General features: G+C 29.2%; 1 protein-coding gene across 1 annotated transcript in view; it reads left to right on the forward strand.

Annotated features, from left to right (window-relative positions):
- Positions 1 to 439: 439 nt before the first annotated feature.
- The window catches only part of LOC113374774, a 101,393-nt gene continuing 77,535 nt past the window's right edge, over positions 440 to 24,297 (forward strand). The window contains exons 1-2 of the mRNA XM_026614743.1: positions 440 to 507; positions 2,328 to 2,391. Coding sequence (XP_026470528.1) covers positions 440 to 507; positions 2,328 to 2,391 — 132 coding nt within the window. The remainder of the gene's footprint in view (positions 508 to 2,327; positions 2,392 to 24,297) is intronic.

The raw sequence follows: 24,297 nt of genomic DNA on the forward strand, positions 1-24,297 counted from the left end.
TTTCTTGTATGATTTGATTCTATGACTAATCCATCGTATTTAAGGACAGTATTTCAGTATTTACTCGTAGACAAATGTTCAATTTAATTACCATTTAATTTACTTTTCTCCCAGCTATCTGGTAAACTAACAAAATTATTGCTGCTAGCACAACCATACCCAGTTTCCCCTATATAACAAATTATTTTACCAAATTATTTTTCAGATTCTGTTAAAGGGAAAGTTATATTTTGTACTTTATATTCCACGTATCAATTATTTTTGATATATCCCGATGGCAAATTACCATTAACTTTCATTGAGAGTAATATACCGCTTCTATAATCGATTCGTTTAGAATTAAAATTAAACTCGTGTCGTATGGATGACAAATCGAATACGAATTGCTGATATAAATACTTTGTGATGCTCACATATTCTATTCTGATAATGGATGATAATGGAGAAGGTTATGCGCGTGATTAAATTATTTTCCGATGATGATGCTCAATCGTCCAGAACTGGACAGTACATTCATTTGAATCCAAACATATTACTAAACATTGATGGATTGAAATTTTTCATATAGAATTTTATATATGTATCATGAAAATATCATTGAGACAGAGAAATTCAAAAACAATATAGCAATGCTAAATGACAACATCCAACTTTAATGATTTTTATAATTAAATTACTTTTAATGTGCAGGATGTTCGTGAAGACCACGAACTTTATCATCAGAAAAAGTTTCATCGAAATCGTCAAAAAACTATTATCAAAAATTAATGACGAAGAAACTAAAATTAACCAGCATGATTTTATCCTGATATTTTTCATTAGACTTTTGAAATTATTTTTGGCAAAAACATGATTTTTTTTTTCATTTCTCTGCTAATTGTAAAGAAACAGCTTGGACGATCATTTCGCAAAAATAGTCAATTTTTGCTTTTATATTTCAAAGCTTTTAAATTTTTGAAATTGGTACAGCCACAATTAGCTTGTACTAATTTTAAATCAAAAACATCTGTGATTTTTACGCATCATCCGATTTACGGATAACCAGCTATCACCTTGATTTCTATGACTATTTTCTTTTGTTGTTAGTTTTTCTTTTGTTGTGAGCACTGTTGTTAAGTTTACGAGACCATAATATAATTTCAAGTCTACATTATTTAATTACTTCATAAGATGTACTGTTATTTTTCAGTTAGATTCGACAGTTTATCATATATAACCTTTATAAAAGTTTACATGCATTTGGGGTAGAAAGGACCATCTGAGCCTTTACCCTAACAAAGGTCTAAACATTAAAAAATAGTACATAAAAAAGTAAATTCAGTTAAAGAGTCAATTTTACGAGTGATAAGTTAAATAAACATTTTTTTCAACCCAGCTGATGATTTTTTCTGACAAAAAATCTTATCAAGTTTATATACAGTGTTATATCCGTAAAAAATGTACCAATAAATTCATATTTTGCATTAGTTGAATAATGCAGCCATTATTTTGTAAAGACCTTTAAAAGGATTCACTGGCTATCCCATTTTACGCCGCCTATTGGGTAAAAAGAACCAGGTGAAAAATCTTTGAAAAACTGCCAAAAAACATTTCTACAATGATGAATTATGAATTAGCTAGGAGTTTTACTGTTTATAGTCTAATAGTCGTTTGTATGGTATGTGTTATTTGTTGTTATGTAATTGGTTTAGTTTTCTTAATATAATTTCTCAAAGTCAAATTGGACTTTTGTACCCCGCACTACCCAATACTTTACTCAAATAATTGCGACTATTGTTCTTTGTCAATGGAAAATGAAACGCTATAGTTTTATTTTACCAGCATGAAATGAGTAGAATATTTATGTATGTGAGCCATCATTTCAAACCGTTTTCTCCTACAATATTTACCATTTTCCTATCGGTTAATCAACTTAATGTTCACATAGTACATTTTATAAATCATATTTCCAAGTTATATAACTCCATGCGCGAACTTTGCCTCCTGATTCTACGTGAAACTATTGCATAATAAGTTATACATTATATATTCCGACATCGATTCGAAATTAGAAAAAGATTTTTGGATCAAATTACCTTCGTTGGCCTCGAGCGAGTTCTCTAGTAAATATTTCAAAAGCCATTACTATTCTTTGGGTGAAAAAATAATAAAAGTAAAGTTGAAACAAGCGGGACATGACCGAAATACTATAAGAAGAGCCAAAGACTTTCCACGACTCATTGCGTGCTAAAGTTTATTTGTATTTGTTTAACATTCTATTTGCTATGGGCATCGAACAATAAAATTATGAAGCTCTATTCATACTAAACTATTTTTATTATTTGCAGTAATTACCATTTAGACGATTTTCCAGGAACTATACCCAAAACGCTTCTGATGCGAGATGACCTAGTATGTGTGATAGGAAAATAAAGTTTCTATGTGCAGGGCACTGGGTAAAGTGGCATATTAAGCGAGAAATTTCAAACATGGTTGTATTAACGGGGCTTTACTATATATTGATTTTGCCCAAAAATACTTTTTTTGGTCATAAAGTGGCGTATTAAACGAGAAATCTTAAGCATGGTTCTATTAACGGGGCTTTACTATATATTGATTTTGCCCAAAAATACTTTTGTTAGTCATAATGTGACGTATTAAGCGAGAAATTTCAAGCATGGTTGTATTAACGGGGCTTTACTATATATTGATTTTGCCCACAAATACTTTTTTTAGTCATAAAGTGGCATATTAAACGAGAAATTTCAAGCATGATTGTATTAACAGAGCTTTGGTATATATTGATTTTGCCGAAAAATACTTTTTTTGTCATGAAGTGGCGTATTAAGCGAGAAATTTTAAGCATGGTTGTATTAACGGTCGCTTTATTATTGATATTGCCGAAAAATACTTTTTTTAGTCATAAAATGGCGTATTAAGCGAGAAATTTTAAGCATGGTTGTATTAACGGTCGATTTATTATATATTGATTTTCCCGAAAATACTTTTTTTAGTCAGAAACTTATTCAGCGAAATATAAAATAATATAATTTTATTGTTTTGTATCGTACCTGATTAGCTTCGTTTTGAAAAAGTTTGCGATTTTTTCATAATTAAAATAATTTTCCTGGTTTGAGATGTTTTAAAAAAATTAAAAACTTTGATATCTAACTACTTTGAATGGTCGATACAATCATTAACTATCCGAATAAGAAAGTCATTTTGTCAGAAATTCCGATTTGCTAACTTTGATTTCAAGGCGTATCAAGTCATTCTGAATCGTTTGACATCAAAGTTGGAAAATGTATGTGGTTTTTTTTGTATAGCAAGGGAAATGCATACCAGACTAGGTCTTTTGTCTGGGTATGTCGGGCTTACTACCGCTTGGATATAATACTGACTAAAATCTCCACTTATCTCTTGTCTTTTGTTCTCAAGAAAACCACTGTTATGCATTAGTTTATGGGAGGAGGCAATAGAATTCTATAATTCCCACTCGTCATAATTAAACTTTTGCCCTAATTAGAGAACAAGTCTAATAGAGAACGTTGGTGAAATGTAGGACTAGAGTCGACGTTTTCTCAAAAACGGGTGCACTAATTTAATTTCCAGAAGTCCTAAAGCCATTTTGAAAATTCATACTTGAAACTTTTTGAAAGATACCAGTTGGGAATCGTGCTGATTTAATCTTGGTAAAGATCAGCCGGGCTGTTTTTTTTCAAATGTTAGAAAAAAATAGTTTGGCAATGAAATTAGATTTCAGGGTCTTAATCGTCATTCTTAAATATTATAAGAATCCGAAAAATAGTTTAATTATAAATACCACTTTTAGTAAAATACTACTCAGTTATGTATTTATACTCAACCATTATTATAACTTTTATTGATTTCACGTGTATTTCAAAATGAACAGTTTTATGAATTTCCGAATTTAGCTATTTTTACAATTTTTATGCATATGACGAAATTTATTTTTTCGATACAAATTTTGCAAACGAATCTCAATCATATAAATATTCATAAAAATCTTAATCATCTTTGATTTTCAAAATATTTAATTTTCGGAGAAACTATATTATATTATTCTAATTAACTTTTTTTTTATTCAACCACAATTGTTTCGATTTTCAAAATATTTATTTCTTTCATTTTATAAACAGTTAGAAAGTCCCGGTTTGAATTTAAATGGAATAGTTTAATTTATTTTCCTCATTCAGTATTAGTTTTATAATTCAGTCATTTAAACTTAAATTAGGTAAGAATCTCGGAATTCGAGATACCCAGCTGTAAGTCTGTAAATACTTGCATATTGACACCTAAAAGTTATCTCAAAACCTACATATGGTAGGTGTACGCAACATAAGTTGGTTTTGAGACAATTTCAAATTCCGAGGTGAACTTACTATCATGACTGAACTATTACAGAAATTTCTCTTTACGGATTGATATCATTCGCAGTAGAATCCGGACAACCAGATTAAAACTACCAGTTTTATGCACACGTACAAAACTGTCGTTGAATTGAAAATTATTTTATATGTCTAACTTGAGCTTAATCATTGTTATTGCAACTGTTTAAATCTTGCTAATCCGGATTCTACAGTAAATAATATTTAGGAAAGTTATATCGATTTGCCAACAGCCAATAGTTGCACCTTAGTACTGCTTATTTCTTCACCAGTCGAATTAATCGTTCTGATGCGGATGACCCGTTACTTTCGATCTTCGACGATTGGAAAAAAGTCATAGCCATCGTTCTAAAACCGTCTTGTTTGCGAACGTAACGTTTTAGTCATAAAGCACGTACTGGAGAGAATGTCTAGAGATGGGCTATACCTATCTGTACCTGTACCTGTACCTACACTAAACCGGATCTTTATCTAGCCCACGACTTCTTGAAAGATCGACTGAACCATGATCGATAATCTAATGTGATGTGATGTACATACTACTTAAGACATGTTACATATGTAGGAGGTTATATAATATACTTACATAGAATGGTCTTCTTTAATAATGTTTTAATATTTTGCAATTGTACGAGACCAGGTTATTCCAATTTTTTCTTCTTCATATCTGTGCATGTGTCAATTATAATAATTGTGAATCCCAAAGTGAAGGAAAGGTTTGAGCACAAAATTTAACCAAAATTTATTATTGTTTTGAAACAATTGTCTACATTTCTTGATCAGTATTTATTTTCATACTTGTTATTATAATAGTTAAAAAGCATTTGTGATAATCGAAAGCAACAAGTGCAATCTAACCAAAAAATTGGCTTCCTAACAAATGGACTTACAAGGAGAACCTCAGGTGTGGTCTTCTGGGATTTTGATGAAACTTTGCGTGGTCTATTTTCATTTTTATAATCGAACCACTTCTCAAAGGCCTATAATATTTAAAGGTATTTGATTCAATATGCGTAAAATAAAAAGTGAATTAAGTACGAAATTTATATATGATGTTTGTAGCGTTGTAGTAAGCCCCTGGCTTCGTGATTATGAAATCTCAGATTTGAACCTTTGTTTCGACGACCTGATATCAAGTAGGAGATGTTTCCAAGCCTTTTTCAGGTTGTTAATATTGTTATATTGAATTAAATATATATTATTACCCTTAGAAAAAATTAGCACCAAATTAAAATGGAAATTATTTATCAAATATAGATAGGACAGCCATGGTATTGCTTTCTAAAAGAATCGAAGAACATATTGGTGTTTAAGAATAAAACAAAGTAAAAAATGTATAAGCATTAAAATTTTTCTGATATCAAACAGTAGTCATATTTATTTTCTCTTGTAAAAAATATACGAAACTTTGTTTTCAAGATTGTTTCCGACTTTTTTATAATGAACCTAAAATATACCATCACTATTAGACGGAGGTCACTAACAAAATATCAAAACATAACGTAAATTTTAAAAAAATACTATTAACAAAATTCTAATAAAAATACTATCAATAGGTCAACTATCGAGTTGCCTTCTAAAAGAGCTGAAGAATATATTGAAGTAAAATTCAAAAACAAAATAATGTAAAAAATGCAATGCATGTGAATTTCTTGGGCGAAAAAATGATTAATCTACCAACAACTATCATAACTGATAAACTAATATCTGCATTTTACGACAATATCAATAAAATTAGTTGTGATATCTCGAAAATTAAAAAAAAATCTCTTCAGAAGTTCTTGCCATGGGCGATGATCATAATATTGGATCCATATAATATTATATTTTAGATAAAAGTTGATACTTAATAAATTCATACTTATACATAAAACATGCCTTTTTGCTTAACGTATACCTGGCAGAATAACCAGAAAATTTACATACCAACACCAACTTACATCCATTTTTAGTTTTAGAATAAACAGAATATTTTTAAACGTCAATATGTAAAAATATAAGCAATCAATTATTTTCGATTTTTCTACAAATTCAATAATATACATTTTGGGAAATTAATAAATAAATAATTATAAAACACCGATTTCTATACGTAGGTACGTAATTTATAATGAAATCATCATTCGCTCGAAGTAGTCAAAATTGTTTGAATACTTTATTCATATAAATTAATTATATTAAATTAATAAAAATTATATAAATTAATTCATTTAAAAGCATTTTATAGAAAAATGATATATATTTGCAAGCTATCAAAACCAACTAGGTGTTTTATAAACTGTTATAAATAAGTTGCATTTACGAACAATATTGTAGAAGGCAACTTTACGTATTTCTTTTCTACTAGTGGTAAAGCCATTTACATTTGTGATTATTATTTAGATCTATATTTTGAAATGAGAATGGATCATTACTACTTGATATTAAGCTGTTCAAGTTTGGAGTCAAACAAAAAATCTTGCAAGGCTAAGAAATAAGCTGATAAATTGTGGTTTAGATAGGGATCGATTGTTTTCATCTACTTTTGATCATAAGCGAAACTATTCTATAAAACTATACAACATTTGTTGAAACTTTCTGATTGAAATCTTTATTCTACTATTGATTTGAGCTTATCATAGTTTTGTCCACCTTGAGCAGCTTCATATCAAGCAGTAGTGATACATAGACTATCACTTGAGGTAGACATAGTTTTATCCACCTTGAGCAGCTTCATATCAAGCAGTAGTGATACATAGACTATCACTTGAGGTAGATTTTAATTATGATAACAAATGAAAATAGCCTTTGGTGCATTGTTGTAATCTATATTTATATTAGAAATATGTAGCGGGTTGCCAACACGCATCGCGGCTTGTCAACACGCATCACATGTTACTGGACAGATTGGCCCATATATTGACAGCACAGAAAAAAAACAAAAATAAATTCAAGTGTCAGATCGGACACGGCTTTTGTTTCTCTCTAGTAGTTTTTGCCAAAAAAATGTATAATTCTTGAAACCTTTCTTTTCTATTATAAATAAGAAAATACCAATAACGTTTTATTAATGATCAGTATGACAACACATAGTGTCGTGGATATTAATCATATATAAAATAAACGAAATATAAATAATATTTTATGAAATTTATTATGACTACAATTGGTATTAATATGGACTAAGCCTCCATATTTTGGTGACCCCGAGAGTGAACTAGTAACACACATACAAGAAGGTAAGAAGATCAAGACATATTTTGAAGTAGCACGAAAAAAATAAATTGAAGTCTCAAGAATTACTAAGAAAAGAATTTTTAAAAATATAAATAATTATTATAAATGGCTCACAACCGCCATAACTAGAAGAACATTCTAATCCTACAACTGAGACCCCGACCACGCACTTCAAGATCAACAATAACACGTGCTCAATAAATCACTTATTATCATGGTAAATAAGTCGATAATAAGCACCATGGCAACAGACAGGGAGCAAACAATTTGGCAACCGCCACATACACTCAACCGCTAACTCACCAGCGAAGGGCCACATACACTCAACCGCTAACTCACCAGCGAAGGGCCACATACAATCAACCGCTAACTCACCAGCGAAGGGCCACATACAATCAACCGCTAACTCACCAGCGAAGGGCCACATACAATCAACCGCTAACTCACCAGCGAAGTGTCAAATATACTCAGCCGCTAACTCACCAGCGAAGGGCCACATGTACTCAACCGCTAACTCACCAGCGAAGGGCCACGTAAGCAATCAACAAACTCAACAAGCCAACACGGCAATTTATCACACAATCTCAACCAAAAGAAATTTACAAGGAAGTTCAAGAATGGCAGTCAGAGATGCGAAACAATCTTTTTCATTAGGGCGGAGTGATGTAGCGGGTTGCCAACACGCATCGCGGCTTGTCAACACGCATCACATGTTACTGGACAGATTGGCCCATATATTGACAGCACAGAAAAAAAACAAAAATAAATTCAAGTGTCAGATCGGACACGGCTTTTGTTTCTCTCTAGTAGTTTTTGCCAAAAAAATGTATAATTCTTGAAACCTTTCTTTTCTATTATAAATAAGAAAATACCAATAACGTTTTATTAATGATCAGTATGACAACACATAGTGTCGTGGATATTAATCATATATAAAATAAACGAAATATAAATAATATTTTATGAAATTTATTATGACTATAATTTGGACAATTCCGGTATTTCTACAATATGGAGCACGCCTCCATAAATATATGTAACAATAATCTAATCAGAAAGAGAAGACATTCACTGAATTGCCTTGTAGACACACTACGCTGAGGAATTCACATTACAATCACTCGTACACATAGCTCTGATTGCTGTTCAAATATATATAAAAGAGTCATTGATTTTACAATTCTTCCTAGAAGAGCTTCTACCCAGGGGCTTTGAAAATAATCTACTCCGGCCCTGTTTTATAGTAGCTCAAACTATTTGTAACTATTGAATTTCAATAGAACAATCTGAGCAAGATCTACTCCGTAGCGCACGACTTGACTTCTAGAACGACGCGATGATCGACGAGATAATATTATATTCTTGACATCCATCTGGCACAGAAGTTTAATAAATATTTCAAATAAGTATTAAGACATTATTTAATGATAGCTTCCAGCTTCCATTGTTGCCATTTCGGAATTAGATCAAATGTTACTTATATAGATGCTTTTATTATGTTTATTGCTGCAGCGTTCTTTATAATGTTAATAAATTTTACTGGTGTTCAATTCAGTGGTACGTTTCAATTGACTTGTTCTTATTTATTTATGACAGGTTTTGAAGGAAAAACTTCTTTAGGCGAGACTAGAGTGTAAATCCGTACAAATGCAACGGAAGTGCGTTACGGCAGATAAGATAAGATAAGAGTCTAGTGCTAATGATTCGTCATCCGCTCTCGATGATATCATTTCTATACGGGTCGATTGTGATTAGTCGTCGCGTATATGAATAGAGATCTGTCGTTGTATTCTTACTGGCATCAACGTCGTATGCTGACCGGCGTCAACGTTGTATGCGTACCGATATCAATAAGGAAATCGGCATAGATAAATAAACATTTTAAAGTTACATCGCAGTACAAATCTTGATTTAATAAAAATGCCTGAATCAGAAGAATATTTTACTCTGTCCCCCGTAAATAATTATAATGAAAATAATAAAACAAATGCAGCATTTGCGCAATGTATGAAACATAAGTTTATTGAAATAATTTCTATATTATTAGAAGTTTCTATGAATCTTTGAAGTTATTGAAATAAAAAATATTTTTTAGGCAAAACAGATAATATAGCTGTTTAAAGAATAAGATTATATCGCCAGCAAAAAAGTTACTAGCTGTAAGTGGAATTCTGTCTTAAGGAAATTAAGGCATCGTGCCTTAAGCCAAATTGCTGGAACTTCTTGTACCAAAAATTATTATTTTTTGAAAAGCGATTAACATTTTTGAAAAAATTTTACTTCGAAAAAATTAGATTTTTGAGAAACAAAAAAAAATTGTTTGAAAAAAAAAGTTTTCTTTATTTTGGCATAGTTTGGAAATTCTGAACTTTTTTTCAAAGCAATCGTACTGCTTTAACTGCATAGAGACGAAATGTCAAAGCGCGTAAGCGCCGCGTCGCCGTCTAACGGATAAACATTGGTACGGAACTGATAGGAATATAAACAAAATTCATACTTATTGTAAAAATCTTTATAAAATATCTGATAATTTGATGTGCATATGTCTAATGATCATTTTTGATCGCCAAATGGCTTTTTGTTTTACTTTTTTTATTAGATCTCCGAAATCGCTAGACCTGCCTTCATAAAAATTTGAACAATTCTTCACCTTGTCAATACAAGTAAAATGTATTTTGAATTTTTCAAATCGGACGCTCCGTTCTCTTAAAAACCGTGTTACCGTTTTTGGCACTTTTTGCCTCGTATCTTCGGAACGGCTAGACCTGCCTCCATCAAAAACTAATCAGTACGTCTCCTTATCAGTACGAATCGAATGTTTTTTAAATTATTTAAATCGGTTGATCGGTGATCTCGAAATCGTCGACGAAAATTTGTATCCGAACACACACACACACACACACACACACACATACATCCATTTTTTCTAAGGTATGCCAAAATATTCAGAAACCTTTGAAACGTCGAGAAATGCAAAAATTTTCATTTTCGATTTTTTTGCGATTACTATAACTTACCCTACAGGAAGTTAAAAAAAATATCTGTCAATGAATGGAAGTTAATTTTAATTACATGAAGTTTTTCAAACACAATTATTACATGATGAGTGAAGTTGCGAAAACAAAATTTGTTTTTAGGCGTTGTTTAACATAATTCACTGTATGAACCAATATTATAGAAATTATTAATCAGCAATTACTTCATTTCTCTAATGAAAGTCCAAGTTCTAAATGCTAATTACAATGACAAACCGATCACGTCATATTTGAAGTATGACTTTAATTACATTATTATTTTGAAATATTATACATATTTTTAATGCTATTATAAATATATAATTTATAATTTATCATTATATGAATGTGTATAATGGTTGACACTAATAAATGTGTGCATCACGAGTGTTACCATATTACTAATAAACATTATTCAAAATTGTTATATGATGTATTTATTTTTACTTAAATGCTATCTTGTACAGTAGCAAATGAGTTTTACTTCAATCGCGTGTGAACCTTACGCGCACTCTTTTTCTATTTTTATATAACTAAAATAGTCCATTAGTACTAAATTAGACAAATTAGTACTAAATCTATTGCATCCACAATTATTAATTATATCATTGACGAAATGTTATGTAAATTTAATCCTGTATCATCATTGCGACTCACTTTATACGTACGCTTTCTGGTTTAATTATACAAATAGCTGTTCGTATAGACGTTCGTATTTACGACATTTGCGCTAATTATTTACATGTAAACCATATCCATCTTCTCAAAGGTATGCGCTTTTCCCATGAATGTTGCGAAATTTGAATAGTGTGGACTTACGGGTAAGTCATGTTCATCAGGCTATATAGTCTGGCGCAATGCTATAAAATGGATATCGCTGAGGAGCCGGTGTACCTAGTAATAGAGTTAATGGTAATGGCAATACAAGTAATAACTGAGGATTATATGGATTTTCTCGATGGGCTTATATTTTATTCCGACTATCACATGTGAAAATTATTATATGGTTTATTCATGTTTATACACCATGATTTTAGTTCCTTATTTCTCTAACATGTTGTAAGTACATACTTCAAGTACTACAATCCAGTATTGTCAGGCAAATCCATATCCATAGGGTAGTGCCGTGTGTTTACGTGTTGGTCAAATACAAGGAATGTAAATTGTTCTGGATTTTATATACCTACTATGTATCTCATATCAGAGAACATCTACCATTCCTCATATTAATAATCGACAGATGTTCTCCTGTCTTAGTTCTGGCTCATCAATTATCAATCAATCATCCTCATATTGTACAAATATGTGGTCGATGGATATTTTGCAATATTCCATCATTCGTTACATTATTGATTTGCTAGTTGTTTTGTTTCAGCCTTATCGGTGAACTAATTTACTTCAATGGAATTAAATTTCATATTGATACTGGTATGGATACTGAACCTGAAATTTGACACTTTCGACATAATTGTTTGAAAGAATTTGCATTTATTAACTTTATGGAGAAGTTTTGTCTTTGCCAGAAAATCCGATTTGACATTAGGATTGAATACTAACAATAAATTTGAATACTAAATATTATTTTGAAAATGATGGAAATGGACTTAAGGGTCACCAAAATGTGGCTCTTACTTTTTCATGGAACTTAATTTCCAATACTAGCTTATTGCCTAGTATTTTTGCACAAGGACAACATTTATTTTTGATGTGATAATTTCATGAATTCCGCAAAATTTCAGTGTAAGTTGTTTAATAAAATGAAAGAATTGTGAATTGAATTAAGTATGTGTGTTTATTTGTGCATATGAGTCAAAATTTGATCTATAGAGGACACTCTCAAAAACGGCTGCACCGATTTGAATAATTTAAAAACGATTTAATAAAACACGATAAGGACTCACGTTGATAATTAACAGATAAGTGCAAACATTTTTATTAAAGCTTTCGCCAAAATTGCTGAACCGGTTTCAAAAATTTTGAAACTGTTCGAAATATATTGGTTGGGAGTCATGCTGGTTAGTGTTTGGTGAAGATCAGTAGGGCCTTTCTTCGAAATTAATTGTTGGAAAAAAATGACAGTTTTAATTTAGGATTTTTAGAAAAAAATAATTATTAGAAATCTAAAACTGTTCTCAAAGTTATGAGTTGGAAGTAGTGCTGATTAGTATTTGGTAGAGATCAGGAGGGAGAGACTTTGTTCGTAATTAATTGCTTAAAAAAAATTGACAATATTAATTTAGGATATTTGAAAAAAATAATTTCTTCTTTGATAATTGATTCAAGGAGGTTCGTTTAATGCAATAAAACTTATTTTTACCTACTTTTAATATTAGAAATTATCACATTGAATATAAAAAACCATTGGTAGAACTAGGCAATAAAGACAAACCGCAAAATATTTTTTAAAAAAAATTATAACTAATTGAATTTAATATTAAGTTCAAAAAAATTATTGACAGGATGATTAGAATTTTAGCGAATTATCGAAATAGCCCTTATATGTTCATCCGACATTTATATTGTGCATGCATTTCCTAAATAATATGAATGTATGATTCATATTTTAATATTTTAAAAATTTTGATGGAAAAAATTATGTTGTTTAAGAGTTTTTGATCAAAATATATTTATAACCATAACCTACCTGAAGTAAAGAAAATGTTTCTAGTAATTCCATTTTTTTAATTTACTACATGTATCCGTTGCCCAATACATAATGCACCTAATTTAAAATACTTTGTACAAACTTCTCAACTATAATACATTGTTATTACCTAACTCCAACAGTAAAATATGTACTTGTCAAATAGCTTTTCATATTTTAATATTTCATGAAAAAGACCAGAAACTTTTGAATCATTGGTACTGAATTATTATTGAACCTGATTAGGCACAGACTGCGTTTCTCATCTTACGTATATCAATATTTTTATTACTTTCACTATAATTCTAAGCTAATTATATAATTTTGGTAATAATTATTTTTTTCTTAAATAATTATTACTATGTGTTACTTTGAAAATATCTATTACTTTTACCATATCCATTATGGTTATGAACCTTTTGAATTACAATGAATACAATAAGAATTAATTTAATAATTACTCGTAGCAACTGTTTTGGATTTTTATTAATTAAAATTGATTATATGCTGCTGTTTTTAATTTTGTTTCTAATTGTTTTTAATGATACGACTAAAATCAATTTCTAATGATGCCAAAATGAAATCCAATTTTTATCATTTTTTTTAAAGTTTCATATTAAAAAATCTCAATTGTTATTAATGTTTTGGAATTGATTTGAACTCGATTATTTTCACCATTAATCATAATTTTCCAATTATCATCATATTAATGGTATAACTAAATTACTTTAACAATTCCTTTAACAGCATTAAGATTTACTTCCGAGTGCAGCGTGAATTAAGTGACTTCATACAAAATTAATTCCGGTATTGAGCATTATTTCCTTTAAACAGAATTGTCATTGCACAATTTATATACAAATCTATAGAGAAAGTTGAGCAATATATCATTTATTTATGTGCAATAAAATTTGCTTCTTTCATCTTTTGAATTTCTGTGAAGTTAATATTTTTATTTATATCGTTTTTTATGGGGTTTGTCATAAACAATAAATGGAACTAATTTTATTATTATTTTTATAAATGATATTGTGGAGCTAAAAGTAAATTAAATACAGGAAGATTTAAATGTGAGACTGATGTTAAATATATCAGTTGTGCGATAAGAAACAATTTTGAATGGCCAATTCTCGGATAAAATATATGTGTTATGTTACGGGTCTATATTCGTATGAGTTGGTAGTCACAAACTGTCAAAAAGCTATGTATTTGCTGTGCTATCAGACGTTTTACACATGAAGCCTAATTTCTAAAAGAATTTTACTTATTTAAATAATACCATTATTTTTTAACTTCCCGAAGGACAAGTTTGTTTTCATCGGAAAATCCAATTCGTTAATTTTATGTTTTCTCGACATATCAAGCCATTCTGAATCAAATGAGACCAAATTTGGAAAATGTATGTGTGTGTGTGCGTTTTCTCAAAAATGGCTGGACCGATTTCAAAAATTTAAAAGCCATTCGATGTATCTCGATGAGGACTATTGTTTGTCAGTTTTGTGCGGCCAAGCCGTTTCTTTATAAATAGCAAAAAAGTGTAAATATTTCGTTTACGTTTTAGCCCGCAATTTTGATTCGATTTTGAAAATTCAATAACCGTTCGAAAGATGGAAGTTGATTGGAAATCGTTTTCTTGTAATAGAGTGTTAAAAAAAATTTCGTCGATTTTTTATATTATTTTTTTGGCGGTAGATACCATAGTCTTCTAGATCATACTAAAATATTACAGCTCTGCGACAACTTGTTTAGCTTTGAAAATTCGTCAAAGTTTGCAACAATTAGTATCGTTTTTCGGCATTTGTCAAAATTAGACCTTTTATCGACGTTTGCTCAAAAACGCCTGAACCGATTTCAGAAATTTAAAAGCCATTTGATGTATCTAGAGGATTATCGTTTCTGCGTTTTGTGCGACGATCGGCCGAGCCGTTTCTTTGTAATTTGAGAAAAAGTGTTAAACTTTTCGTTCACATTTAAGCTCATACTACCAAATCGGTTTTAAAAAATCAAAAACGAAAGATATTAATTGAGAGTAATACTGATTAGTTTTAGGTCAAAATCTACCGAGCCGTTTTCTTATAATTAACTGTTGAAAAAAAATTTAAGCCGATTTTTGTGGAACTTTTTTGGTGATATATATCATGGCCTTATAGAACTTACTGAAATATTACGGCCTTACGACAAGTAGTTTCATTTTAAAAATTCTTCAAAGTTTGAGAAAATAAGTAGTTTTTTTTAGGTTTGTTAAAATATAAAGTAAGTTATTTTGTTTTGTTTTTCAAAGTTTGTTAAAATAAGTAGTTTTTTTTAGATTTACTTGGTATAACGATAGAGTACTTGGTTTTAATGAACATACTAAACCATTAAATTCCTACAGAAACTCGTTGAATTATGAAAATTATTGATTTTTGAAAATTTGCTTTTGGAATACTCCGAGTTAAAGTGTTCGTTCGTTTTCAAAAATGTGTAATAAATCCACTCGAAATACTTTTAATCACTCGTAAATAATTTTTTTTTTTTGATTAAGTAAATTATTTACACATATCGGGAAGTTCATGTAACTTGCCTCAAGGCAAAATACCAATATCAACTAGTTCATATTTAAATTACGAACATGTTTTTAAACTAAGTAATTTATAAGGCATACTGCAAAAACTTAAAATTTCAGACCAAAATTTTAAATTGAAACATAACTCGCCATTCTCATTTCTTTCAATTTGTTCGTGTGAATTATAAAAAAGAGTTTCCGGGCAATTCCGCAAAGTAGAGAAGATTAGAATCATTAGATCCTAATATGAGAATTGAAAAAGAATACTTTATATAATACTTGGGTACTTTCTGAGATTATCGCTTTCCGGTCGCTGTTTGTAGCGAAAAAAATTATTCTTCGGAAGAATCATATATGTTACGCAATCAATCATCGTACTTTTAAAATGACCCGCGATATCTCTATGTGTGGTCACTGGTTAATGAGGAATATGAAAAACACTTTCAATTATGGCGCACTTTCTTTTTGCATTTATTTGGGACCAGTAATTGATTCATTAAGTACTTTTTTTTAATTACGACCTGTGTACATTACTAAGACATTAAGTAATTGTTTTGATATCTATGATATGGCTTCTTTTAATGGCAATTCAGTAGTTGTTTTATCCTAGTCGTGATATCATTTGAGATCAATCATCTCAAGTTAAAATTTAGTATCATACTGCGTGATACCGAGCTGGCCTAAGTTTGGCATCGAACCTTATGCTATAATCGATTATTAACATTTTCAGCATTAGAAGATGGTCTTTTCAAGTAATCGGTGAAATTTTGAAGTTTTTATTCGTTTATTATTTCACAAAGCCTCAATAAGACTAGTTGAAAAAAACTTTTGCTAATTATAATTACTGTTATACTAACACATTTACTTCTATCGAGTTTGAAACTTCTAAATCATTAAATATCTAAATCACTAAATTATATATAAAAATATTTATTGAACATAATTGACTTTTAGTAAAGTAAGTTACAGTACATAATTTCAAATAAATCAAAAATGAAAATGTTTGTATATCTACGTTTTAAAACCTTCTGAATCTTTTGGCATATGTTAGAAAAAAGTTGATGTATGTGTGTGAGTATGTATGTATGTATGTTTGTATATGTGTGTATGCGTGTGTGTTCGTGTGTGTGTGTGCGGATACAATTTTTCCGACGATACGGGGCAAAGATACGGGGGTCAAAAAGTGCCAAAAATGGCAATTAATTTAAAAAACATTTGACTTTGATCATTAGACATATGCACATCAAATTATCAGATTATTTATAGAGATTTATTAATAAGTACAAATTTTATTTCTAACTCTTCGGGTTTTGTACCACGATTTATAATGTTCTGTTCACTTAACTTCACTTAAATTTCACTTAAATAGTTCAAGTAAATCTTTTCGACATTTTCGACACTATGGATCAGCCGATTTCAAAAAATTCAAAATTCAAAAAAAACGATTTTTTCGAAATTTTAAATTACTGTGCAAGAATTTCCAATTAGAGCATCATCCTACTAGTTCCATTTAATATATTAATTTTAAATGCGTATTTAATCTGAATCTCATTAGTAAATTAAATCAATTATTTTTGTGTTTAAACTGCAAAATACCTCTATAAATTCAAAAATTGTATAATTTCAGAATCAATATGAAATGTGGAAATGTGCTTTATTGTTAGTCATCCATCATTCATGGCTTTCCTCGAAATGAAAGCTGCAAACAATCAATAACTATATGCGCATACCATCCACATATAATAGTAATAAATGTCAGCATCATTTTCTGCTAACTCGAAAGTGTGGATAATATGATTTATTGATCGATTTAGTAGTTACTAATTAGTAAAATAATACACTTCAATTAGAGACATATGGCATTATGGCTTATAAAAACCTCCTGGTACGCAAAACAACAAATTATTTATAGTATGGATAATTTAGTGTATTTTTTTCTAAATGTAACTAATAATTCAAACACATAATCTTGCTTTGTGAAACAACGTTTTGTTTTTTTCTTCTCTGCATTATTATCTTATAAATTTAATGCTTGTAAAGATCTTGGCACAAAATCCTAAAATTAACTATAAAATTATGCAGAGTGAATTTTGAAGCTTTTAATTTAAGACTCTTAACTTCCCATAGAGTAAGTTATAGTAATCGCAAAAAATCGAAAATGAAAATTTTTATATATTTTTACGTTTAAAAGGCGTTTGAAGATTTTGATACACATTAAAAAAATGTATGTGTGTATGTGCGGATACAAATTTTCGTCAGAAGAAGTAGAAAGTTTTTTGAATCATTTAATTCTTATGCTTCGTTCTCTCAAAAACTGCTATTTTTTGCACATTTAGCTCCGTATCTTCAAAACCACTGGACCTGCCTTTGCCAAAAACTAATGACTACTTCTTCCCATCATTACAAATAGAATGTTTTTTGGATCATTCAAATTGGTTTGTTCTATCATAAACTCGATTTCTATTTTCTGCATTCTTTATTTTGTATCTCCGAAACGGCTGGACATGTCTTTGCGAAAAATCGAACGCTTTTTGAATTTTTCAAATCGATTGATCCGTGCGCCCGAAATCTTGGACAATAAATTGCGGACACACAAATAGCAAGAACAAATTTTGTTCACATTTTTATGAGTTTCTTACCAATGTTTATCCGGCGCTTATGCGCTTCGATGTTTTGTGTCTAAAACAGCTATGCAACGTGATTGCTTTAAAAAAGAGTTCAAAATTATCAAAAAAAATTAAAACATAACAAAAACTCTGATTTTTTAAAAAAGTCATTTTTGCAAAAAAGAATTCAAAAATCGTTTTTTTTTAAGTTTTGAAAAAATGTTTTTTTATTTGACGGGAACGGGACACGATGCCAAGCACCACTGGTTATTCATCTTCATCATATTCCTCATAGATACATCATCGGGTGTATAGTCAACATTGTATTCTACATACACCTTGTTAGCAGTATCTGCTTATTGTTTTTAATAAACAGATTGCAGAATAAAGTTAAATTATAACAATCATTATTTGTTTATATACGAGAAAGTTGTATTATGCCACTATGCCATATGTCACTAGTTGAAGATATAAATCATGCGTCAACTCTTCTTGATACAATCTGACATGTGATAATCTGATAATGAAAAACTCGTCTAAGGAAAGTGACCGTTGTTTCTTTCTGTAACACAAATATCATCTCGAATCGAGTCGTGGTGTTTATATAATAATGTACTCGTGTGTAGTGTAGGACAAGCACACATTTCATTACATACATCGCAAAATCCACTTCCATTGAGATCGCTAACGCGTTCTAACTTCTAATGCTAATGCAATAGTCATCGTAAGATCGTAAGTGAGTTATTGGCGGACAAACAGACTCACACTTCTTGCACGACGACAACAATTGCTTCTTGCTGGCTTCTCCTTCGACCATCAACAAACAGTCTTACGGTAAACGTCCGCCTCGCAACTTCAACTACTCCTTCGGGTTAAAGGACACGTTGATAACTCAAAAGTGTACGTTATAAGTAATAAATTGATCGATAATTATAACAATATATATTATTATTATTATATTACAATAGCGTGTTTGGAAAAAAAAATATTAATAATATTAAAAGTGTATGGTTATATCTACTTCCTGGTAATTTAAACAAATTCTAACTTAGGCCATAAAATTTTTAGTAATTTTGAAAAGAATTATTTTATTCCTTGCTTAATATATTTTCATCATACAATTGTTCAGAAATTTCTAAAATAATTATTTTAATTGTATTAAAAAAAATTCGTTTTTAATACAAAATTAAATTAATGCAAGTGTACGATTTATCGGTTGCTAGTTACATCTACTACCTTGTAATCTAAAAAATACGAATGCTGGTCGTATAATTTTTAGAAATTTTGAAAACGATCAGTTTAATTGTCGTATTTAGGAAAAAACGTTTTGAATTCAAACAATTAAATCAAAATTTAATTAAAACAAGTGTACTAAGGATTCCAGGATAGAAGATGTACCTGGCGACCAATATATCGTACACTTTAGTGTGGTTCTTAATATGGACATTTTTGATTTTCCTTGCTCCCAGGGGCTCAAATTGGTCCAAATTGATAAAAAATAATTATCTAAAAGTTTTAGCTCTTAATATTAACTTTTAGTTAGAGCGCAATTCAATCGAAGTTTCGTATGGAATTAGCCATGGAAAAATATTCAAAAATTTTAAATATGTGTTTTAGATATAACTTAGCGATAAGTGAATTTGAGCCCGTGGGAGTAAGGTAATTCAAAAATGTCATATTAAGGACCACCCTAAAGTGTACGATATATTGATCGTCAGGTTCATCTTCTATGTTGGAGTCTAATCAAAGCAACTACAGATCGTATAATTTTAGTAATTTTGAAAACAATTATTTCTATTATTTTTATTAAATTTATTTAACTAATTTAGTTCATTATTAATGTTTTTACACGTTTTATACAAATTTTAGTAAAGTTCAAAGTACGATTGCATTAAGTACATACAACATCATACAATCATAATTTATTTTTTTCTTACAATAATTAAATAGCAATCAGAAAAAAAAATTATAAGCTATTGTGTTGATTATTAGAACTTCAGTAAATAATTCATAATTCGAAACAACTAGAAATAATATTCTCAGTTTTATTTTAATTTTATTATTATTTTGTCAAAATCGATATTTTATATATCTTGTCTTTTATTAGCTACAGTTATATACTAAAATTTAAAAAATCTTTGTTTTTTATTAGCTACAGTTACCTTCTAAAATGTAAAAAAAATAGAATCTAAATTATTAATTATTGCATTCTAACATTTAAATACAATAAACAATTTATTAAAATTAAATTAAATTCTTGAATTCACTCTAAATGTTAACATATCATTGAAATTAATAAATAGAATAACGTTTCAAAATTTAAATATTATCGGATTTAAAAAGAAACAAATTTAATTTTAACGACTTCCTTCAATTAAAATTGAAGATTCTGAACGTTCTGTTACTTTTTTATTTTAAACAAATATCTTTATTGAGATTGATAATTTTTGAGTTCATAAATATTATTTTTGTATTATTACTTAGATATTTTTAGTTTTAGTTTTGAAATTCTATTTATTCTAATTAGATAAGTATCAAGTAGAACAAAGAAGTGAATTTGTGGTGTGAGTCAATGTTTGTGGATTAGATCCTGAGTATAAAAGGTAACGACATTTTTTCATGTATTATAATTTTTAATATAATAAATAAGTAGGTTTTGTAAATTACAAATATTAAAAACAGATTTGGGTGACCGCTGTGGTCAAAATAGAATATCTTAATTATTACTAATAAGTACAAATGTAGAAGGAATTTAATTTTATTTGAGCATATCTGACCTTAAAAATCGAATTACATGAATATTAATCTGATCAAATATCCCGTCATAATTTTATTTGTAAATAATATACTTATAGTCTTGAATGATATCATAAATTTCTATTGATCTGGCTACCTTTTTGTGTTCAAAAGGCAAATTTTGTCGAAATTTAATCAATTCTATGAATTACTTGATTGAAAATGTAAAAATTATTCACGTCTATATTTCCAAACAATTTGAAAGTAGTTCTCATCAGTTTTCAGTCATATTTTTCTAATATTAAAACTTATTTTGTGAAAGTGATCTAGAAAATGAAACGATAAATTTACTCTTGAAGCTTTCTTGGTGAGTGCGTGAGCTTTACTTTCTCTTGAGCTTTGGGCAATAAGTGCAACAAATTTGGCTGAGAAATGAGTGGAATTTGCTACACTTTTTTTTTCATTTTTTTTTTCAAACCTTTAACACATATTGTTCTAGTACAAATCATTAGCTATTGTAATGGAATATTAGTGTTTTTGGATTTAGATCTGAAATCAATTGGCTTAAAATATATCGTTTTTGGCGACTAAACAAAATAAATAAAAATTTTAAAAACTCAAGTTATTAGCAAAACTTTTAGCTTTTCCTAAAAAGTAAATATGATCCTTGCAATTCGTTTCTTACGTACAACACTCCTCTTTTTATCCAAGTTTTATCAAATATTCCCAGAATATGGATAAGTACCAATCTACACATTTTCAGACAAAAATCTCTTAGGATTCATGATCAAAGATGAAAGTAGGAAGTGATTTACGGTTTTCTATAATGAATAATGATTATATATTACCTTACTGTGAATTTTCTTCATGTGTTAGGTCTTGAAAGTATAAATGTTTAGTGTTGGCTCATCACAATAAAATCAATAGAAAGTAATAGTAGAAAGATGATAATGCACGTGATCTTTAGAAAAGTGTAGAAGTATAAAAAATTATCACATGCTTTCTGATTTTTAACAGTTAATTTAAAAAAATAGTTGTGGCAATTTTATAAAATTTTCTGTTTGATAAACAGATGTGAAATTTCCAAAAACTGGGCTTCTCAAATTTTTATTGATTTACATTTTTCATATTATTTATTTGAATTAAAAAAAGTTCAATTGACAAACTCGATATAGCTTGATTTTTTGTCTTAATTGTGCTTATGATATTTATTATTGCTAATAATATATCATTTAATTATAAATAGTATCATCATTTTGATTACTAGTTTTTTTTGCATAAATAAAAAAATTGAAACATTTGAGTAAAAAAATAAAAACATGGGTAAAATCATATATAAGTATGCAGTGTCATGGCTACGTCATCTTAATGTACGATTAAATTACTTTAGTTGTTTGGAAAAAAAATTGTCATGTTTTAAGATTAGTAGTTAGTTTTATTTCGAGTAAAATATAGTTGTTTTTATATACTGTTAATTTGAATGGGCAATTAATAATATTAATTAACGGAATAAATTAGAGTCCAAATTCCAAATTTATTTTAATTTTAATTTTTATTTTCAAATAATTTAAAATTTTAAAAATATCAATCGATGCATGCAAAAAATACTTATAATAATAACGAAATACTGATTCATATCAGAATGTGTATATTGACCAATTTGATTAGAATAATGACAATCCACTTATCATCATTGAAATATTCCTTGCAATTTTGAGAAATTAATCGAAAAATGAACTGTGATATGCTATATTGTGTTATGAAATATGTTTGTAACTGAGAAGTGCCTCAGACTTACTCGTCAGGAATTTTGATGAAACTTTGCATGATTATAGAGTTGATAGTCAAAACGAACTCCTTATAATGGAAATGGCTTCTAAATTATAAAAACTAATTGAAGAACTAGAATACTAGATTGAACGTCTACAACCTCTAATGTGTTAAGATGGTCTAGGAGTCTGTGACTATAAAAACAGACTCCTAGTTTTTAGGGTCAGTTTTGCATAATTAATTTTTGCTAACGTATAAACTCATAATTTAATGATAAAACTATTGACCAAAAATTGAAACAAAAATAAAGCCTGGATCATCTTAACACTTCAATAGATAACACTATACATGCACGTATAACACAGCCAAATATTCTGAGCATTATTTATCTTTTATATTTAAATCACTTGTCGTAGGCCTTCTATACTTCAAGACGATTGTTTTGACTATCAACTTTATCATCTTAGATAGTTTTACCAAAATCCCAGGCAAATAAACCTGTAGTGCTCCTTGTCAGTATTACATCAAGTTTAGATTGAGTTTTTCGGTCTGTAGAGTTTTTGGTTCTAAAGTGTTTTGACACTGAAAGCACTAATTCTAATTTAGTATTTAAGGTAATAAGTTTCTCAAGTACTTGAATTAGTTGAAGTCTACCTAATTCCCAATTGATAATTTTAGCTACTCATCTCTTTCTCGTCGTTTAGCAATGTTATCCTCAACAGATAACACTAAACGTGTACTATTAGCAAAATTTTCGGAAACTTAATTAAATCACTTGTCGTAGGCCTTTTATATTTTGAAACGCTTCTTTTGACTATCAACTTTTATCACCATGCGTAGTTTTGCCTGAGGTTCTCCTTGTAAGTATTACATCAAGTCTTGATTGAGTTTTCTGGTCAGTAGAGTTATTAGTTCCAAAGTGTTTTGGCACTGAGAGCATTAGTTCTGATTTAGTGCTTTGATTACTCCATTTTCCAATATACTTGAACTGGTCAAAGTCAACCTAATTTCCAAATGTTAATTTTTCAGCCACTCATCTCTTTCTCGTCTTTTAGCAATGTCACCACATCTCATAATCTTCCCACTTTCCCATTTATCATATCTATTGCCATAACAGATATTTAATTTCTCGTCAATGCAATTTTCTTTCAACTACACCACATCATATTGCACCAACGTTTTCTTAGCAACCTCACTCTTCCAGTTCTAATGATCTTTTCCGATACATATCACCTTTATGTGTGAGACACCTGTACAATTTATATTGTCATGTTCCATCTAGTCGTGCAAATATTTCAAAGGCAATTGATTCTTAATTTAATCACGCCGAGATATGAGTTATTTGTAATGAAATTTTCATTTTAATTTCATTTTGTGC

Source organism: Ctenocephalides felis, unplaced genomic scaffold, assembly GCF_003426905.1.
Source record: "Ctenocephalides felis isolate EL2017-DRISC unplaced genomic scaffold, ASM342690v1 CF-g0.4_SCAFFOLD_01886, whole genome shotgun sequence".
Classification (NCBI taxonomy): domain Eukaryota; kingdom Metazoa; phylum Arthropoda; class Insecta; order Siphonaptera; family Pulicidae; genus Ctenocephalides; species Ctenocephalides felis.